The sequence below is a fragment of the Sapajus apella genome, unplaced genomic scaffold (genome assembly GCF_009761245.1).
Source record: "Sapajus apella isolate SASKATOON/1434 unplaced genomic scaffold, GSC_monkey_1.0 scaffold172, whole genome shotgun sequence".
Classification (NCBI taxonomy): domain Eukaryota; kingdom Metazoa; phylum Chordata; class Mammalia; order Primates; family Cebidae; genus Sapajus; species Sapajus apella.
The window spans coordinates 1,028,413-1,050,671 of record NW_022437112.1 but is presented as its reverse complement, the minus strand read 5'-3'; the positions used below and the strand labels follow the sequence as shown (position 1 = coordinate 1,050,671).

General features: G+C 47.9%; 1 protein-coding gene across 4 annotated transcripts in view; it reads left to right on the top strand.

Moving 5' to 3' along the window:
- Positions 1-22,259, top strand: part of XG (Xg glycoprotein (Xg blood group)) — a 43,438-nt gene that overhangs the window by 6,575 nt on the left and 14,604 nt on the right. Inside the window, exons 2-5 of one of the 4 annotated variants that reach the window (XM_032267761.1) lie at positions 5,902-5,943; positions 7,412-7,435; positions 17,649-17,711; positions 20,370-20,420. In XM_032267761.1, the coding sequence (XP_032123652.1) occupies positions 5,902-5,943; positions 7,412-7,435; positions 17,649-17,711; positions 20,370-20,420 (180 nt within the window). Of the gene's footprint in view, positions 1-5,901; positions 5,944-7,411; positions 7,436-14,459; positions 14,761-17,648; positions 17,712-19,658; positions 20,255-20,369; positions 20,421-22,259 lie in introns of those variants that run through there. The other 3 variants (XM_032267763.1, XM_032267760.1, XM_032267762.1) reach the window with 3 other exon arrangements.

The following is a 22,259-nucleotide window of genomic DNA, read 5'->3' as shown; positions in this document are numbered from 1 at the left end:
AGGAAGGAGGAGGAGGAGGAGAAAGAGGAGGAGAAGGAGGAGGAGGAAGGAGGAGGAGGAGGAGAAAGAGGAGGAGAAGGAGGAGGAGGAGGAGGAGGAGGAAGAGGAAGAGGAGCAGGAGGGAAGGAGGAGGAGGAGGAAGAAGGAGGAGGAAAGGGAAGGAGAGGAGGAAACAGGAAGATAAAGAGGAAGAAGCAAAAGCAGAAGAACGAAAAAGAATGGAAGGAAGGAAGCAAGCAAGCGAGGGAGGAAGGGAGGGAGGGAGGGGAAAGAAGAAAGAAAGAAAAAGAAAGAGATGAAAGAAAGAAAGAAGAAAGAAAAGAAAGAGAGGAAAGCGCATTTCAACCTAGGAACATTTCTTTAAACCTGAATCAATGCCTCCTGAGATTTTTCTTAAAAATATTTTCTTATTTTATTATAATCACAATAAAGGATAGTTATAGCCCCACACAGACCTGCTGACCCAGAATCTGCGTTTGGCCGAATTCTGGGCTGATTCTCATACCCTGTAGGGTCTGCGAGGCATTGAGGCAGATACTGCAATGGCCGTGTGACCCGGCGCTCCACAGACCTGCCCTAGAAGCCTGTCTTTTTCATCCAAGGCCCAGGACTGGGATGACTTCCAGAGTCATCACTTAACAGTTGGTGGGTTTCTATATATTAGTGACAATTCCTCCATGCTGAAAAATGTCTGGTTTTGCAAAGCTCTTTCCCCAAGCTATCTACCTACCTGCGCCCGCAGCCCTGGGTGTTCAGCACAATCATGGTTCTCCTGACTTTGCCAGTGCAGAAAAGGAAACCGACACAACATAAAGGAAGAGGCTGGGCGCGGTGGCTCACCCCTGTAATCCCAGCACTTTGGGAGGCCGAGGCGCGCGGATCACCTGAGCTCAGGAATTCGAGACTAGCCAGGCCAACATGGCGAAACCCCATCTCTACTGAAAATACAAAATATTATCAGGATGCGGTGCTGGTGTGTGCTCATAATTCCAGCTACTCGGAAGGCCGAGGTGAGAGAATTGCTTGAACCCAGGAGGTGGAGGTTGCAATGAGCTGAGATTGCGCCATTGCACTGCAGTGAGCCGAGATTGTACCCCTGCACTCCAGCCTGGGCAACTGAGCGAGACTCTGCCAAAAAAAAAAAAAAAAAAAAAAAAAATTAACGGATAGTATTGTTGAGAGCGTGGGCCAGGTACATGATGTCGCTGAGATGAAACTGTCCAGATACCCACACCCTGGCTGTGTCCACTGAGCCAGGCCGTCGATGGCATGCACACTGCGGCTGACTGCGTCCCGTGGTTTAAGTGTGTCGTGAGCCGAATCGGACCCTCCTCATTTTTACAAATGGAAGCCCGCAGGACCTTCGATTGCAACTCTGTTTGCAGACAGGGTCTTTAAAGAGGCAATTCAGGTAAAATGAGGTCACCAGGTGGAGCCCTGATCTAGCTGCACTATGGACCTTACAAAAAGATGAGATGAGGACACAGACATGCAGACAGGGATGACCTCGTGGGGACTCAGGGAGAAGACAGCATCCACAAGCCAAGGACAGAGGCCTCAGGAGGAGCCAGCCGGCCCACACCTTGATGTCGCCCTTCCAGCCTCCAGGCTTGTGACAGAATCAGTGTCTGCTGCTTACGCTGCCTGGCCTGTGGGACTTTGCTACCGCAGCCCCAGCAGACAAACACATTCCTATTCCAATGAATGAGTTATCTCTGTTAAGGGCTGAGTTGTGCACCTCCGAAATTTATATATTGAAAGCCTAATCCCCAGGACCTCGGAACGTGCCTGTGTTTAGAGAGAGGGTCTCCACAGGTGAGAAGGGCACAATGAGGTCTTTATAAAAAGAGGAGAGGAGGACACAGACACACACTGAAGGACGACCCTGTAAAGACGCAGGGAGAAGACGTGGCTACAAGCAAGAAGAGGCCTCAGCAGGAAGCACCCTGCCCACACCTGGATCTCAGACCGCCAGCCTCCAGGACTGTGGGAGAATCAAGGCTGTTTAAGCTGCCTGCCCAGTCTGTGGGATTTTATCGTAGCAACTCTGGGAAGCCATTGCCAAGCCTCTGTCCTGCAAAGTGAGATATATGGATCTGCAGCCTCAGCATCCCCCAGGAGCTGATGAGAAGCACTGTGTCCTCGGCCTAGCCAGACCTGCTGAAGCATAGTCCGCGTGTCACCCAGGTCCTGAGGGACCATGTGCACACACCACTTGGGGGAGACTGGGTGGTCTGTGTAGACTCCTCTTGGCCTCTCAGAGCAGTGCTCCTTCCTTCTGGGTGTGGGGGGCGGGACCCTTTCTGGGATGGGGGTCTTAGGACGCCCAAACCTGGCAGGTCGGGGAACTTCCCTGTGGCCAGTCTTGATGCAGATAGGATGGAGGGAAACTTAGAGTCCTGTTTTTAGGTTTTGTGGCTGGCTTTGGGGGAGGGACATTCTTGTTTCTAGGACCCGCCTGGGGGAAGAGAGATTCTAGTTCCTACAGTGCCTCAGGGGAGACTGGGACTCAGACACAGGAGGGCTGGAAAAGCTCTGGGAGGAACTTCTGCTGCTGAGCCTGCTCTTGGGGTTTGGTTTCCTGAGCCCGAACAACTTGTAGGTCTGAATCCACGTAAAGAATGCGGGCAGCGGGCGAAGTCCAGAAAGAAGCATCTTTGCATCCGGCAGGGGTGGAATCTGAACCCAGGAGGGGTTTGGTGCCTGCGGGCTACAGAAGAAGCCCTGCAAGCCGACATCTCAGGGTTTGGCTCTGAAGGGTCCCAAGGGCAGCTTTACTGGGGGCTTCCCTGTCACGCGCGGCCTTCCCACCCACCTACAGGAGCCATTTAGTCGACATCTCCAGGATGCCAGCAACCGAGGACCAATGTCATAGGCCCAGCACAAAATGAGGTTGAGGATCCCAGAACACGAGGATTTGATTAAAAGCCGCTGAGTTCACTAAAGCAAATCAGAGAAGCAAATTGGAAACACATCTCCTGTTCCTGCCCTGCCTTATGTTCCTAGTGGAAAATGAACCCTGGGAAAGCAAAAGCATCACGTGCATCTCCTGACCTTGGAGCCAGACACCCCAGAGTCAGCATGGTCTACCTGGGACATCTCCCAGCCCATGAGGACCCCAGCCGTGGCTTTGCTGCAACCTGCCTGGAGGGGAGAAAGGACAGGGGGCCCTGCCTGTGAGATAGATTTCCTGCCTGGCGGGCAGGACTGGAGACTGTCTCAGTGCCCAGGCCGCCTGACGCTGCCAGAGTCCGCCTGATTTATGTAACGAGGTCTGGGTGTGACCGACAGCGGCCTCGTGTGTGTGAGTCACACATGCAGCAACTTCTGGCTGCAGTGCAACCCCTGAAACCTAGCAAAGCCCCAAACCACCCTCCTCCACTTCCTCTGTGACACTCCACCCCCCTCCCCCAATTCCTGCCACCACCCAGGGCCGTCAGGAGCATGTCAAAGCTGAAGGAGCCTCCTCTGCAACCTGGCCCCCTGCTGCAGGGTGAACAGAGCTGCCACCTGCCTGGTTTATGCAACCGCATTTCAGAGAGGAGGCGCTGGGAGGGGAGAGAGAACACCGAGGCACCTTTGGTTATTTAGGGAAATAGGGAGGGGCCGGGTGCACAGACTGGAGGAGATTGTAAAGTGGCTGCCTAGCGGATGCCTGGAGTTGCTGGGTTGGGCTGAGATACAACACAGTGAAAGATATTGGGCAACAGTGAACAGGGACTGGAGTCTAAATTCTCAGGGTGTGTGCATAGCCGAGATGCTGAACCCTGGGGTCCTAGACAGATGTCTCGACTGGAACTGCTGACAGCCTTGGAGGGGAAATATCTCACAGATCCGAGAGGCTGACATGGCTCCTGTCCTGCAGCCCAGTCTCAGCACCTTGGGCAATGATGACCAAGACAGCTGGAGGAGGCCGGGCACAGTGGCTCATGCCTGTAATCCCAGCACCTTGGAAGGCCGAGGCAGGCAGATCACTTGGGGTCAGGAGTTCAAGACCAGCCTGGCCAACATGGTGAAACCCTGTCTCTACTAAAAATACAAAAGTTTGCTGGGTGTGATGTTGCATGCAGTTGTAATGCCAGCTACTCAGGGGACTGAGGCAGGAGAATTGTTTGAACCCGGGAGGTGGAGGTTGCAGTGGGCCGAGATTGTGCCATTGCACTCTAGCCTGGGTGACAGAGCGAGACTGTTTAAAAATCATACATACAAAAAAAAAAAAATACGGAGAGAGCTGGAGGGAGCAAAGAAGAGCCGGGTTGTTCTTACAGGTGAGCCTATAGCGATCACTGGCAGCAGAGAACGTCATCTGAGAGGGACATGTGGGCTCCTCAAGTTGGAAGGAAACTGCTGTGTAGGACCAGGGGCAGCTGCTGTGTGCATTCCTGCTTGGGGATACACCTTCTGCTCCGGAGAGGCCCTCATTACCTCCACAAGGAGCCACAAAGCCTGCCCTGGTGGCATCTCGCTGGAGCCATGCCACAGGCTGTACAAATCTATGTTGTAGTCCTTGAACCTTCCTCCAGAGCAAGCAACACCCAGGCAGACAGATTTCTGGGAGGGAGACAGGCATCAGAGGTGGGGGAGACCCAGCACCGATGGCTTACCTGCTTCCCCCAGGCGTAGGCTCCTCCAGGGCTTAGTGTTTGAGCAAGAGGCTGTTCCCCCGGACAATTCTGCAAATTCTGACTGTGCTCCTGCCTTGCCCTAAACCTCCCAGAAGCTCAGGTTCTTCCTTTGGGAAATGTGCATGCTGGTGAAAACAACATCCTCGGGTGGGCGGATGAGCTGCTTGGACGCCTGGCATTACTGCAACAGAACTCAGTGCATAGGAAGCGCTGATTCAATGCCCTCCCGCCTGCATCCTCTACCTCCTGATAAGTTCTCTGGTGGTGTTTTCTCTGCAGGGGTAGTACTGGCAGGGGGCAAGGGGGAACAAAAGGCAAGGTGTGCATATATGTCAGCAGGAGGGACCCTTCATCCTCACGAATTCTGCAGTGTGTTTTCAATGATGAGTCACAAAGATGGGAATGTTCTCATCTCTGCTGCAGACACATTCATTAGGTTAACTGCTTTTGGATCAGGTGGGAACCTCAGCTTGTGCACACAGGTTGCTTCCCGACCCTGGACCCTGTATTTGTCAGTGTAGGCTGGCTGCTGTAACAAACAGCCCCCAAAGAATTAAAAGTTTACCTCTTGTTTGTGTTGCAGCCAGGTGAGGTGGCAAAGGTGTCCTCCGTTCCATACAGTCTCTCAAGGATCCAGGATCCTCATGTTGTTCTGCTTCACCTTTTTCTAGGGCAACCCCTCTCAACCTAGATTCTCTCTTTGTGTGTGTGAGAGAGAGAATGTGTGTGTGTGTGTGTGTGTGTGTGTGTGTGTTTATGTATGGGGGAAATGCCAGTCCTAAGCTGTGAGTGGAACGGTCCAGGAGAGAAGTCTATGTACTCGGAGAGAGGCTTCCTTCAAAGTTCCCTGGCCATGAGCAGGAATAAAATACTGGCACGGATTGCAATGTGGATGCAACTGAAAAGCCTCATGCTCAGTGAAAGAAGCCAGCCACAAAATACCACATATTGTAGAATTCTATTTATACGAAATTTGCAGAACAGGCAATTCATGGAACAGGCAATCCAACAGAAGGTGGATTAGTTGTTGTCAGGGGCTGGGGAGGCAGCAGGGGAAGTGACTGCTGAATGGGAACAGGGGTCTTCCTTTGGGTGAGAAGTATGTTCTGGGAGTAGGTAGAGGTGGTGGTTGCATCTCCCACGTAGCTCATGGTTAGTTGTATCTCTCTGGCAACCCTGGGCTTGCAGGAGGAGGAAAGCAGTGTGAGGTGAGGAACGAGGGGGATTCTGGCCTTTCCATCATGGTGTGGACTTACGCCCTGTTTGCTCCCAATAGGTCAGAGAGACTTTGACTTGGCAGACGCCCTTGATGACCCTGGTAAGTGCCAATATTTCAAGGGGAGCCTTCTCTTTTCAGCTTGGGTCTAATAGTGTCAGCTGCATGGTTACTTTGGAGTTGGGTTGGGCCGGTGTTTGGAATTTCTTGGTGTTGAGATCTTTTTTCTTTATAGGAGATTGCAGGTGCCTTGAGACAAACTTTTACACACTCTCTAAAAGTCTCAGTCTCGTTTCTTGATAGGTCTGTGCTTCTGAAGCCTGTAGTTTAGAAGTATACTAGTATTTTATTATTTTATTTTATGTTTTATTTTATTGAGATGGGAGTCTTGCTCTGTTGCCCAGGCTGGAGTGCTGTGGTGCAATCATAGCTTACCACACAGCCTTGACTTCCTGGCTCAAACAATCCTCCCACCTCAGCCTCCCAAGTAGCTGGAACTACAGGTGTGTGCTCCCATGCCCAGCTAATTTTTTTTGATTTTTTGTAGAGATGGAATCTCACTATGTTGCCCAGGCTGGCCTCAAACTCCTGGGCTCAAGCAATCCTTCCACCTTGGTCTCTCAAAATGCTGGGATTACAGAGACACACTAGCATGCCCGGCTCAGTTACTGCTTTTCCTACACTTAAGTTCATATCCGTCATTGTCCCACATCCTGATCTGAATTTATGGCCCCCAATCTCCCCTGCCAGAGCATACTTCTTCTCCATTCTCCTATCATTTTCTCTGCTCACCTTCACTCACAGAGCTGCCAGTGAAGGTGAGCACTCCCGACCTGATGTCCACATCCACACGATACATGTTTGCTGAATGAATAAATTCGTGAATGAAAGAAAGTGAGAAAAGCCATCATTCTAGAAGCTGCAAGGCTTTCCCCATCTTTTCTTTTGCCTCCCTCCCCGCCCGGCCTACTGTCCGGCTCTGTGGTGGCTCTAGAGACGGGGGCTCACTCCCTTGTCTTGGATGCTCTCAGCTACTGTGGCCATCCTGTGGGCAACCTTACAGCCTTGAGGGCAGATTGTTTTTGAATAGATTTTAAGGGTATTTCCTTGCTTTTTTCCCCAAATATACCATGGAATTTGTGTCCATATCATTTACTTTGTATTGCTTTGTCACTTTTTATATTTCATCAGGGTGTTAATGGCCTTTTTTTTTTTTTTTTTTTTGAGTTGGAGTCTCACACTGTCACCCAGGCTGGAGTGCAGTGGCGCGATCTTTGCTCACTGAAGCAACCTCCATCTCCCAGGTGCAAGTGATTCTCCTGCATCAGCCTCCCAAGTAGCTGGGACTACAGGCGCCTGACACCATACCCAGCTAATTTTTTGTATTTTTAGTAGAGACAAGGTTTCACTATGTTGGCCAGGCTCGTCTTGAACTCCTGACAGTGTGATCCACCCATTTTGGCCTCCCAAACTGCTGGGATTACAGATGTGAGCCACAGTGCCCAGCCCTTTCTTTGTGCTTCTGATGAATCTTCAATGCATATTGCATTTATTTTCTCTTTGTTCACAGAACCCACCAAGAAGCCAAACTCAGGTGAGTGACTCTTCGGCTGGGAGAAACTGAGGCAACGTCCTTGAACTGATGCTTATGGATGGATGTTTGAGGATGTTTTACAGAATTGTGGGGTGTGTTAAGGAGATGCAAGAACTGTGCCAGATAATAGATATTAAAGGCAAAATGTGGTGATTAGGGAAATGCAAATCACAACCACATTAAAGCAGCACTGGGATGGCTAAAATCTAAAATTGAAAATAACAAGTGTTGACAAGGATGTGAGGAAACTGGAATGCTTGTTTATTGCTGGTGGGAGTCTAAAATGGTACAGCCACTGTGAACAAATACTTTTGTGGATCCTTAAAAAGTTAAATACAGAATTATCCTATGAACCAGCAATTCCACTCCTAGGTGTATACTCAAAATAATTGAAAACAGGTGTTCTAAGAACAACTTGTACACAAATGTTCACAGCAGCACTATTCATTATAGCTAAAAGGCAGAAATAACTCACATGTTCATCAGTGGAAGGAGTGGATAAACAAAATGTGGTCCACCCACACAATGGAGTATTATTTAGCCCTGAAGAGGAATGAAGCACTGATAATTGCTACAAAGTGGTTCAACCTCAGAAACATTTTGTAAAGAGAAAGAAACCAGACACACGTAAGATCACATAGTGTATATTTTTATGAATATGAAATTTCAAGAATAGGCGAATCCCTAGGACCCGAGGCAGTGTTGTGACCGCCAGTAGCTGGAGGGGAAAGGGAGAGTGACAGCTTGATGAACTCCAGGTCTCCTTTCAGGGGAATGAAATGTTCTGGAAGTACACAGAGATGATGGTTGCACAACGTTACGAATGTTCTAAATGCCCCGAAGTGTTCACTTTTAGATGGTTAATTTATGTGTAAATCTCACCTCATTTTATTTATTTATTTTTCAATTAAAAAGGTAACTTTTGGTCCAGGGCAGTGGCTTAGGCCTGTAATCCTAGCACTTTGGGAGGCCAAGGTGGCGGATTACCTGAGGTCAGAAATTCAAGATCAACCTGGCCAACGTGGCAAAACCCCATCTCTAATTAAATATACAAAAATTAGCCAGGCATGATGGCATGTGCCTATAGTCTCAGCTACTCAGGAAGCTGAGGCTGGAGAATCACTTGAACACAGGAGGTGGAGGTTGCAGTGAACCAAGATCATGCCAGTGCACTCCAGCCTGAGTGACAGAGCGAGATCCTGTCTCAAAAGAAAAAAAAAAAATGAAAGCCGCAGCTCAGAGACAGAAACTGAGCAATGCATAGGTTCAGAAGGGCTGGAAACAGAGCGACTAAATTGTGTCTTGGCATTTGAGAGAGGTTGCAGCTATAAAACAATGGAAGAAGAAAGCAGATTCTACACAGGCGGGATTGAGCCAACTGGCTCTTCTTGTGGATGATATGTGATCAACCGGCAACCTCATGCAATCCTTTCGACCAGGCTGGAGCGCAGTGGTGCGATCTTGTCTCACCGCAACCTTCTCCTCCCGGGTTCAAGCAACTCTTGTGCCTCAGCTGGGACTACAGGCACACGCCATCACGCCCGGCTAATTTTTGTATTTTTAGTAGAGATGGGGTTTCAACAAGTTGGCCAGGCTGGTCTCAAACTCCTAACCTCAGGTGACCTGCTCGCCTCGGCCTCCCAAAGTGCTGGGATTACAGGTGTGAACCACCGCGTCTGGCCTCATGCAATACTTAGAAATAAACTGCAGGTGGATTACAAACCTGAATGTAAAAGAAAACAATTGTTTTTGAAAAATAGAGGGAAATGTCTTATAATCTCAGGGTTAGGAGGTTTTTCTTAGATAAGATAAAAAAAAAAAAAGCATAACCTCACCTGTAGTCCCAGCTACTCAGGAGGCTGAGGCATGAGAATCACTTGAGCTCAGGAGGTGGAGTTTGCAGTGAGTGGAGATCGGGCCATTGGATCTACAGATGCGGAAATTCTGGTTAGAGAGCACAATTGTGCATACATCGCTCCTCCCCCAAAACAGAAGGATAGCAAAAAATAAAGAAAGAAAGAAAAGAAACGAAAAGAAAATGGAGGAGAGCGACTATGAGGCAACTGAGAGGGATATGATGATTCCATTTGCTGCAAAGAAAAATTCAAAGAAGATGGAATCACACAGTTGACCAAAATGGATGAAACGTGTCTACTGGGCTGGGCAGCGGCGGAGCCCTGGGAGCCGAGAGATGGGGATGGTGCTGGTTTCAGACAAGATAGTTGCGCAGGAACTTGAAAGAGAAAGGGGAATGGGTTGTGGGGACCTGGGGAGCTGGACTTCTGCCTGGGGAATCAGCCAGTGCCAATGGGTGAACGGTGGGGGTGGGGGGCAGGTGTGGGGTCCAGCCCTACGGGGCTCTGTGAGCCCCTCCCTGCTGGTTCGAAGAGGAGAAATTGTAGAAATAAAAGGCACAAGACATGGAGATTGAGAAAAGAGAGTTTGGGCCCAGGGGTCCACAGCTACCCAGATCGTGGAGACCAGCAGTGGCCCCAAATGCCCGGACGCCCTGACTTTTATTGAGTTGCAAATCTGGGGGCAGGGAAGGTAGGGTGTAGGTAGGGCGTGGTCTTGGTGGTGGGTGACTGGGGACAAGGTAAAATAGGGTGTGGCATACAGGTGAGGGCTCAGGAATTTCTGGCACCCCAAGTGAGGTAAGGAGCATAATGCATCAGCACCTTTTCTATACTTATCATGAAAGAACTAAAACATTAAGATCTATGTTACTATTACTGATTATCTTTTCTAAGAAAAAAGGAACCAGGTGCAGAAGCAGAACTTGAAAGTAGCCAGGGAACGTGACCACTGAAGCACAGCACCACACAGAGACAGTTAAGTCCCCGGGTGTCCACGGTCAGGCTTACCACGAGAGCTTGGAGAAGCAGAGTTTTCTCCTCACTCCCCTGAGGAAGGAGACGTCTTGGCCATCTTGGACATCTCCTTCCCGAGCTGGCTGAACAGCAGGTGCTTTCACAGCGCTGACACTGTCGCACAGCCGAGGCGCCCTCCAGCAGCCCTTATGCGGGCGTGACAGAGGACTTAGAGCTTAGAGCACCTTAGGGTCATTCATTTCACGATGTCACCCCAGGTTCACACTTCCGACCTGAGAGGCATTAGTAAAAGAATTAAGATCACCTATAAATAAGATCACATATGAATAACTACTAACTACTGTTATAGTTACTTTCTTATTCATTATTTATAGGCTCCGCACTTATGGGGTCTTTTCCCTACAGGCAGGGGGTTAGGAGCCTGCAGGTAGGTGCTGAGCCTCTCCAGGCGGGACACGTGGATTTGCTCAGAGAGGGTGGTGAGAGGCCTGAGGTTCGGGAGAGAGGGACGCCCAGTCCAGGGGCAAACCTGGTCACGGGCGGACGATAGGCTGGTGCAGGGGCTGACGAGAAGGCCCCGTGGCTGCATCAGTGGCGTCGCGGTCTGGGCATCTGTCCGCCTCTCCGGGCTGGTGGACGGGATGGAAACAAAATGAACAGATTCAACTGGAGGCTCCATGGAAACACGTGTGGGCATTTCTGCTTAGACTCCACATGCGGAAGTGTGGCTGTCTGTGCCTCGACACAGCTTCATGCACATGCGTGCTTAGCCACCTCCATCTGCGTGTACACGGATGTTCGCACATCTATATTTGTGTCTCTATGTGCTTTTAAATCTACATAAACACATTTACATACGCATGTATGGTAAATGGGTTTTTTCATGTGTGAACATACATGCTTTTGTATATATACACTACATAGATACCTGTGTTTTCATATATGTATATTCCTGACTTTATATATATGCTTACATATATCTTTACATATGTACATGTTTTATATGTGTTTATTTTTATGATTATATGCACATATATGCTTTTTATATATTTATGTATCTATATGTATTTCTTTTAATATATCTTTATTTTTTATAAGTTTATGTATATTTTAAAATACATATGCATTTTATGTAATTTTTATATTTTATGTGTGTTATATAAATATATATCTTTACATATATAATTAAACATATGCCTTTATTTATATATATCATTATATGTGTACATATATACCTTTATTTATATATGCTTTTATATATGTATGTATATATTTATATATATACTTTTATACGTGTATATCTTTATATGTTAGTATGTCTTTATGTACACATATACCTTTATGTGCATATACTTTCACATATGTTATATATATACACATAACTTTATATATACATGTGTATATATGTTTATGTAGGTATACAAATGTCTTTCTATATGTATATAAATATCTTTATATATCTATATACAACTTTTATATGTGTATAAATATCTTATATAAGTATATATTTTATATGTGTGTATATGAATATTTTATTCATTTTCTTTTTCTGATATGAAGTCTTGCTCTGTTGCCGAGGCTGGAGTGCAGTGGCCTAATCTCGGCTCGCTGCAACCTCCGCCTCCCGGGTTCAAGTGATTCTCCTGCCTCAGACTTCTGAGTAGCTGGGATGCCAAGCGCCTGCCACTACGCCTGGCTAATTTTTGTATTTTTAGTAGAGATGGAGTTTCACCATGTTGGCCAGGCTGGTCTCGAACACCTGACATTGTGATCCACCCACCTTGGCGTCCCAAAGTGCTGGGATTACAGGCGTGAGCCACTTTGCCCGGTCCCCTATTGTCTTGAAAGTAACAAGACAGGCATGGATTCTGTTTGATGCAGCTGTTATGGGGTGAATTATGTCTCCTGGCAAATTCATACGATGAAGTCCTGACCCCGAGTTTCCTCAGAATGTGACTGTCTTTGGAGGTGGGACCTTCAAGGAGGAGATTAAGATAAAATGTCACTAGGGTGGGTCCTGATCCAAAAGGACTGGTGTCACAGTAAGAGGGGATGAGGACACAGACAAACACAGAGGAAGGACCCTGTGAGGACACAGGGAGAAGACGGCGTCTCCAAGTCCAGGAGAGAGGCCTCAGGAGTAAGCCCAGGAATGAATGCAGTCGGAGGTTCTGTGTGTGACTGGAGGAGGGGAAGTTCACAGAGGAAGTCATTTTGAGGGCAGGATGGGCTGACCTCACAGTGAGGGGCCAAGAGAGGTCCTGAACCAAGCCACGGACGCGGCTCCTGAGCTCCGGGCAGTGTCTTCTGCCCTGGAAACTACAGCTCCCTCGTGCCTGGTCTCCACTCCTCTGTTTGGCCCCCAGGCTTCCATAATCCCCACAGCTGTTTCATTTGAGAGGCCTCGAAAGAGAGTCTAGGCCAGGCATAGTGGCTCACACCTGTAATCCCAGCACTTTCTGAGGCCGATGTGGGTGGATCACCTGAAGTCAGGAGTTCAAGACCAGCCCGACCAACATGGTAAAACCCTGTCTCTACCTGAAACTACAAAAATTACACAGGCATGGTGCTGTGCACCTGTAATCCCAGCTACTCTGGAGGTTAAGGTAGGAAAATTGCCTTAACCTGGGCGGAGGAGATGGCAGGGAGCTGAGATTGCACCATTGCACTCCAGCCTGGGCGACGGAGCAAGACTCCATCTCAGAAAAGAAGGAAAAATTAGAATCCAGGCAGAACATGGTGGTCCACGCCTGTAGTCCCAGCTATACTCTGGAGGCTGAGGCAGGAGGAGGATCACTTGAGCCCAGGAGGTGGAGGCTGCAGTGAGCTATGATTGCACCAGTGCACTCCAGCCTGAGCAGCAGAGTAAGAACCAGTCTCTAGAGAGAGACAAAGAAAAAGAGAAAGAAACTGTTCGGAGAAGTGACAAACCAGTCACTCTCAGCCCAGATTTCCAATGTTCTGATGTCTGTTCTGAAGAAGGACTTTGAGAACAATATGGATGGCTTTTTTTGTGAATTAACGTAATTGCATCTTGACCCAAGGTGGGTAAGCACTTGCCAGGTACTGGGAGTGCCAGGTAGAGGAATATAAAATGGGTACAGAAAATAAAGTTTCTAGTCCAGCAACAAAAATGTACTGGAGATACAGACTCACATTGTGCAAAGAGCTGGCATCGATGATCTCATTTTGGCTGCTTCAGTAGGGTCAAGGGACATTTAAGCTGGGACAGGAGGGATGAGCTAATGCTTTTCCAGGTGACAAGTGGGTTCTTCAAATACTTAGGGAGTGTGTAAAGTGATGGACAGGGAACAGGAGGGAGGTCATGGCAGAAAGAATGTCACCTGCAACAGTCCTGGGGCAGTGCTGGACGAGGTGGCTCACTCCCATAATCCCAGCACTTTGGGAGGCCGAGGCAGGCGGATCAGCTGAGGTAAGGAGTTTGAGATCAGCTTGAACAACATAGTGAAACCCATCTCTACTAAAAATAGAAAAATTAGCCGGGCGTGGTGGCGGACGCCTGTAATAACAGCTACTCGGGAGGCTGAGGCAGGAGAATGGCTTGAATTCAGGAGGCAGAAGTTGCAGTGAGCCGAGATCTTGCCACTGCATTTCAGCCTGGGCAAAAGAGCAAGACTCCATCTTAAAAAAAAAAAAATAAAGAAGGGTCTCTGTGAGACGAAGCTCCTAGTAAACTTCACAAACGTGCAAAAGTCATGGCAAAAGTTTTAAGAAATTTAAATGAAGCCGGGCTCAGTGTGGCTCATCCCTAGGCTCTTAGCCCTTTGGGATGACAGGACAGGAAGATTGCTTGAGGCCAGGAATTTGAGACCAGCCCGGGCAACATAGCAAGACCCTGTCTCCACAGAAATTAACAAAATTAGCTAAACATGGTGCTGTGAACCTGTAGTCTGAGCTACATGGGCGGCTGGGGTGGGAGGATCGTTTGAGTCCAGGAGGTCGAGGCTGCAGGGAGCTATGATCTCCCCACTGCACTCGAGCCTGGGCCACAGAGCAGGACCCTGTTTCAAAACAAGAACCAAACAAATTCAAATGAGAGGGTGCGAACCAGCGAGATGGAAATATGACACACTAGCAAAGGGTCAGATGCTTTCATCCTCATATTGGTGACTGACGTTTGTAATAGCCCTAAACGGGGAAACGTCAACAGAAGACTTTCTGCCCTGCTAATCTCAGAGATCTGCAGATTCCTTGCTGGAAGCACCAGTGGGTAAGCTTAGAGTACACAGTGAAGGTGTTTTTTAATTGTAAGCTCTGAAATAGTGTTGTGAATATTGTCTATATGATTAATAAGCTCTGTAAAAGGGATGGGCAGTGACATCCTTTCTGTTTTGGCATTCTTATTTATAGGTGATAGCTACCTGAAATATGTCATTATGTTTCTAAAGCCGTCCTGTTGTTTTCCAACAGTTATCTACCCAACGCTGAAGCCACGCCCGCAGCCCCAGCCCGGCAATTCCGGCAACAGTGGAGGTAATGAGTATTATTTATTGATTTATTTTAGTATTTTATTTGATTATTTACTTTGGAGACAGGGTTTCGCTCTTTTGCCCTCGCCAGCGTGAAGTGATGTGATCGCAGCCTCGGTCTCCTGGGTTCAAGTGATCTTCCTCCCTCGGCCTTTCAAGTAGCTGGGACTACAGATGCACACCACCATACACAACTCTTTTTAATTTTTTTTTCAGAGACAGGATCTCGCTATGTTGTCTAGGCTAGTCTTGAACTCCTGGCCTCAAACAATACTCTCCCTCAGCCTCCCAAAATGCTGCGATTACAAGCGCTAGCTGTTGTGGCCCAGCCTGGTAATAAGTATGAAAACAATTTTATAAGTGTTTTGGGCCACGTACCGTGGCTCAAGCGTGTAATCCCAGCACTTTGGTAAGACAAGACAGGCAGATCACTTGAGGTCAGGAATTCCACAGCAGCCTGGAAAACATGGTGAAACTTCGCCTTTATTAAAAATACAAAACTTAGCCAGGGATGATGGTGTACACCTGTACTTGACAGACTGAGGCAGGCGAATCTCTTGAACCTGGTAGGTGGAATTCTGTCAGAGCTGCAGTGAGCTGAGATCATGCCATTGCACTCCAGCCCGGGCAACAGAGTGAGACTCCATCTCAAAAATAAATAAAAACGAAAATTAAAAAGCTGTTTTAGTAACGTTCGTGTTTTTATTATTGTTTTGAGACAGGGACTTACTGGGTTGCCCAGGCTAAAATGCAGTGGCGGGATCACAGCTCACTGCAGCCTCCACCTCCTGGGCTCAAGCAATCCTCCCACCTCAGCCTCCTGAGTAGCTGGGACTACAGGCAAACACCACCCCACCTGGCTAATTTTTCCTTTTTGTTTGTTGTTGTTTGTTTGTGTGTTTAGGGACAGGGTCTCGCTATGTTGCCCAGGCTGGTCACAAACTCCTGGCCTTAAGTGATCCTCCCGCTTTGACCTCGCAAAGTGCTGGGTTACCGACGTGAGCCCTGCGCGCAGCCCTAGGAAACAGCCTTTTAAGCCAAGTGCAATGGCTCTTGCACTCCCCAGAACCTTTGCGCGTGCTACCGGGACTTCAGCTTCACAGGCCTGTGCCGCTGCAGGATCCGATTAGAGGCACTCGCTTGCCCGCAGGCAGCCCCAAAGGCTGGAAGGTCCTTGCTGAGGCAGCGTTCCTGCTAAGACAAAGCACAACCACCCTGCTTTTGCATTTCATACATTTTCTTTTCCCTCCCTCCCTCCCTCCCTCCCTTCCTTCCTTCCTTCCTCCCTCTCTCTCTCTCTCTCTTTCTTTCTTCTTTCTACAGAGTCTCTGTGCTACTCAGGCTGAAATGCAGTGTGATCATAGCTCACTGCAGCCTCCAATTCCTGAGCTCAAGTGATTCCCCCAGCTGGGCCTACTGCAGACAGGACTGCAGGGGAAAGCCACCACACTCAGCACATTTTTTTGTAGAGACAGGGGGTCTTACCATTCTGTCCTGGCTGCTCTCCAACTCCTGGCACCAAGCAATCCTCCGGACTTCACCGCCCAACGAGCTGCGCCCGTAGGCGTGAGCCACCGCAGCTGCCTGACCTCTCACGTGTTTCATAAACCCACTCGGCAGTTTCCTGCCCCACAGTGATGCTGGTGCACGTGAGCATGGATTTCTTATAGACGCCCAGAGACCTAACTACTTCTCTATGCGCCAGTCTTGGAGAGGAAAGGCAGGGTTCAAGGCTTAATCAGGAGTCCAGGAAGCATACGAGGAAGGTCTCCTTGGCTCTCATTTGAGCCTGAAGTAGCTGAGTCCGTGGCAGAGGCCGTCAGAGGGCGGAGGCCCAGGGGAATGCGGCAGTGGGACGTTTGTGAGGGCCACAAAGGACATTGTAGGAAATGAGGCTTGCGGGTGGCCTTGGGTGTTGAGAAAGCTCTCAGGCGGAGTCTCAGGGCTCTGGGATCTTCTCTGTCTTGCACATACCTCTTTGTTTTTTGGGGAGGACGCAGGTAGGTCTCGTGTCGGGGCAGCAATGAGCAGGAAGAAATGGATGAAACAAGTCTGCTGGGGTGGGCAGCGGTGGTGCCCTGGATGCCAAGAGAGACGGAGGGATGGTGCTGGTTTTAGACAAAATTGTGAGCAGGAACTTGAAAGGGAAAAAGGGAGTGTGTTGTGGGGACCTGGGGAGCTGGAATTCTGCCTGGGGAATCGGCCAGTGCCAACACCAGGGGCAAGGGTGAGCAGGGGGTTAGGAGCCTGCCTGTGGTGATGGCGAAGCCCGGGGCGGGTGCCTCGTTTGATGGAACAAGAGGAGCCGTCAGGAGAGAAGGAAAAGCCCCACATCTCCTTCAGGCTTGGTTCAGGACTGGGGGCAGGATAGGAGATGATGGTGGAGGATTCTGAGCAGGGGACGGCCTGGGTGGCAGCGGGGCAGAAGGAGAGCTGGACAGGGACGTGGTGACAGGCGACGCTGGCTCATCCAGGAAGGACGGCCAGGAGGGAGCAGAGGGAAAGGGGCGTGCAAAGGTCCAGAGGCAGGAGCACCGGGAACATCCAGGGAAGGAGGGAAGGGCAGGGGATTGTGAGATGGGCACCCCGAGAGAGGGGTCCAGGCAGCAGGCAGACACCACAGCCCGAGCTGCACCCCAGCTCACGGTCAGCCCTGGGAGGGCTTTGAGCACAAGAGGGGCAAGCGTCCACATTATGAGGCCACCCTGCCGCCGTCCTGGCCCTGCACATGCCTCCTGCAGGCTGGGCGGCCGCCCGCAAGGTCATTTAATGCCTGGTACCTGTGGGCATCCTGCCAAGAGTTCGTTGGCATCGGAACGCTCTCCTCCAAAACCTGCCCCAGTGCCCCCTCTGGAGAGGGCACGTTAGCAACGCCGTGTGCTCTGCCCACAGGTTACTTCAATGATGGGGACCGCAATGACGGACACTACCCGCCCAGGCCCAGGCCACCTGCAGGTAGGTGCTGAGCCTCTGCAGGCGGGACACGTGGATTTGCTGAGAGGGTGGTGAGAGGCCTGAGGTTCGGGAGAGAGGGACGCCCAGTCCAGGGGCAAAGCTGGTCACGGGCGGACGATAGGCTGGTGCAGGGGCTGACGAGAAGGCCCCGTGGCTGCATCAGTGGCGTCGCGGTCTGGGCATCTGTTCGCCTCTCCGGGCTGGTGGACGGGATGGAAACAAAATGAACAGATTCAACTGGAGGCTCCATGGAAACACGTGTGGGCATTTCTGCTTAGACTCCACATGCGGAAGTGTGGCTGTCTGTGCCTCGACACAGCTTCATGCACATGCGTGCTTAGCCACCTCCATCTGCGTGTACACGGAAGTTCGCACATCTATATTTGTGTCTCTATGTGCTTTTAAATCTACATAAACACATTTACATACGCATGTATATGGATTTTTTATGTTTTTATATATGTATATTTCTGACTTTATACACATGCTTATATATCTTTATACACATACATGTTTTATATTTGTGTATGTCTGTATATTTATATACCAATATAGGCTTTTATATATTATGTATCTATATGTATATCTTTTAATATATCTATATATTTTTAACATATATTTATGTGTATCTTTGAATACATATACATTTTTATATTTTATGTGTATGTTATATAAATACACATCTTTACATATATAATTAAATATATCCCTTTACTTATACATAGCTTTATATATGTACATATATACCTTTATGCGTATATGCTTTTATATGTGTATGTGTATATTTATATATTCACATGTATGTATCTTTATATGTGTGTATAAATTTCTTTATGTGCACTTATCCCTTTTTGTGTATATACCTTTATTTACATTAGAAATATATATACACACTTTATATGTACATGTGTGTGTATCTTTATGGAGGTATATAAATGTCTTTATATATGTATCCAAATATCTTTATATATCTATATGCCGCTTTTATATAGGTATAAACACTTACATAAGTATATATTTTATATGTGTGTATATGCATATTTTATTTTATTTATTTCCTTTTTTTTTTTTTTTTGACCTGAAGTCTTGCTTTATCACCTAGGCTGGAATACGTTGGCACAGTCTTGGCTCACTGCAACCTCTGCCTCTCAGGTTCAAGTGATTCTTTTGCCTCAGCCTCCTCAGTAGCTGGGATGACAGGCACCCTCCACCATGCCTGGCTAATTTTTGTATTTTTTGTAGAGATAGGGTTTCACTTGGCCAGGCTGGTCTTGAACTTGTGGCCTCAAGTGATCCACCCACTTTGGCCTCCCAAAGTGCTGGGATTACAGGCATGAGCCACTACACCTGGTCTATATGTATATCTTTTAATATATCTTTATGTATATCTTTATATACGTATATATTTTATACACATTTTTATATGTGTACATTATATAAATATGTATTTTACATGTATATAAATATATACCTTTATTTATATATATCTGTATATATGTACATATATACCTTTATGTATATGTGCTTTTATATATGTATGTGTATATTTATTTGTACACTTCTATATATACCAACGTATGTGTCTTTATGTGTATAAATATCTTTATATATAGATATATATCTGTATATAACCTTTATGTGTAAATATGTAAGTATATATTTTATGTGTATATATGCATTCTTTGTACATGCACGCATTTGTTAATATCTTTTCATATATGTATGTGTATATAGCTTACATGTTTCTATATTATTATATATACATATGTACCTTCATATATGTATGCACACTTTTTTATGTATGTGTATATATGTCCCTTTATATATGTGTATATATAGTTTTAGGTATATGTGTGTGTGTATGTATACTTTATATGTGTACATATATCTTTATGCACGCAGACATATGTAAAACCTTCTAGTATAAAGTTTTCTCTGTAATTGGAGGTGAATGTCTACCAAGAATCTTTCATATGGAAATGCAAGCATGGCCAATAGGAGGGAGAGATGCGTGCAGCACTGGGCTGAAGAGTGTGACGTTTGAGGCTTTAGTTTCAAGCACATGAGGTTTCTGGTGTGTTTAGTTCTGCGGCTTTATTTTAGAAGACATAAGGGATTGTTCTAGATATTTTGCAAAGCTGGACACCCTGATTGCATCCAGTCATCTGTTCTGCCACATTTACTTGCAGTAAATAAGGAGCATTGTCTTGGAATTTATTACGTTAACAATCAGGAATAAACTAAAAATAACTAGTTATTTTTGAAAAGAGAAACTGAAATATTTATGATTGAGGCCATCCTCTGGAAGGTCCTTGTAATCCTGCCTCGGTGTGGCTGTTCTCATATCGGTTTCTCAGCAGGAAGAGGGTGAGCCTGCAGGAACTTGGAGTTCCCGGAGTAAATGTTTGTTCTGTGACGGCAAAGTGTGTTTCATAGCTAGAACTCAGTGTTGGCTTGAGTTTTCCCGCAGGGACGAGGAAGCTTTGGTGGGGCCTCCCTTGACTCTCCCTGCTGCTGATTACTCTTTGGAGCTCCCTTGGGAATGACACAGTCACATGACTTGTTGTCACCCCAATGAGCTGGACAGACCAACACCTGCAGGACATTCCATGCTCGGACCCCTGAACATCCTTCAACTCTACCTTCTCTGTCTAACAGGAGGCGGCGGCGGTGGCTACTCCGGTTATGACAGCTCCGGCAACACACACGGTACCCCCGCATCTGGGCACGCGGTGGTGGGCGGAGGGCGGGAGGGGTCATCTTTCTGGGATCCCGGTTGCATTCTGCCCTGGGCCTTCTACCTGGAGTCTTTGGTGAGTGGGGTGCTCTGTGCTGGTGCCTGGTCTTCTGAGAACCTATCTGTGCTGGGCTGTCTGGTTTCTGTTCCCCAGGAGGGTGGGTGTAGCCACACACACACACACATACACACACACCTCTGTTTAGGTAAACGTAAACAGAGCAAAGAACTAGCATCCAACAAACGGGACATTGTTTAGGGGTGCAGCTCACTTACGTCAAACAGAACAGAAAACACTTTCAATGGTTGGGAGTGGTGGGTCTGCTCACTTCAACCTCCGCCTCCTGGGTTCCAGCAATTCTGCTGGCTCAGCCCCCCGAGTAGCGGGAATCACAGGCATGTGCCACCACACCCGGCTAATTTTTATATTTTTAGTGGAGACGGGGATTTCATCGTGTTGGCCAGGCTGGTCTCGAACTCCTGCCTTCAGGTGATGTGCCCTCCTTGGCCTCCCAAAGTGCTGGGATTATGGACGTCAGCCACTGTGCCTGGCCTTGAGTACCCAATCTTTTTAACTAATATGTGCCAAGAGTTCTTGCAAAGCGAGAAGTGCTTTTTTTTTTTAAAGATATGGTCTCATCAGGCTCTGTGAGAGCCGCGGCTCTTGGCCCCCTAAATTTTCTCTGAAACTCACTGACATGAGGCGGCTTAATTGATAGGAGAAGAAGCATATAAATTTACTGAGTGGGTATACGCGCAAACCTTCAGAACAAAGACTCAACCACCAATCGGATGCAAAAGCTTATAGAGCATCGTTTTTAACTTTTATTTTAGGTTCGAGGGTCCTTGTGTAGGTTTGTTATATAGGTAAGTTGTGTGTCACAGGGGCTTGGTGTACAGATTATGTCACCGTGACCCAGGGAATAAGCATAGTACCCGGTAGGTAGGTTTTCCATCCCCACTCTTCTCCCGCCGTCTGCCCTCAAGGAGGCCCTGGTGTCTGGTGTTCCCTTCTTTGTGTCCACGTTGTCAATTGAGAAAAACGATGACACAAGTCTACGAGATTTATCTGCCAAAGTTAAAGATGTGCACAGGGAGACAGGCCTGTGCCTTCCTCCGGAGACGATTTTGAAGGCTCCAAATTTAAAGGGGAAAGAGTGGGAAATTGAGCAGTACATAATTTTTATGGAAGAGGGGGATGGGGAAAAATAGTTATTCACGCTTTTGTCTGGCTCAGTGAATCTGTATTTTTTACCTAAGATGACATAAGCGAATGGGGCAGAGGGGAAATGCAGGGAATCTGCATTTTGCATAAGATAATCTGGACAAAATGGGATGGGGAGCAATCAGATATGCATTTGTGTGCGGTGGGCAGGGGCGACTGCACCTGTAAAGATAAGCTATCAATTTGCATTGTCATGGCGAAATTTTAACAGCTCACTAGGAATTACCTTATAAGCAAAATATGGGGGAGACGTGTGGCTTTTCATCTTGTAGCCATTTTATTTAGGTATGAAAATGGGGGCCGGGCGCGGTGGCTCAAGCCTGTAATCCCAGCACTTTGGGAGGCTGAGGCGGGTGGATCACGAGGTAAAGAGATCGAGACCATCCTGGCCAACATGGTGAAACCCCGTCTCTACTAAAAATGCAAAAAAAATTAGCTGGGCGTGGTGGTGTGTGCCTGTAATCCCAGCTACTCAGGAGGCTGAGGCAGGAGAATTGCCTGAACCCAGGAGGCGGAGGTTGCGGTGAGCCGAGATCGCACCATTGCACTCCAGCCTGGGTAACATGAGTGAAACTCCGTCTCAAAA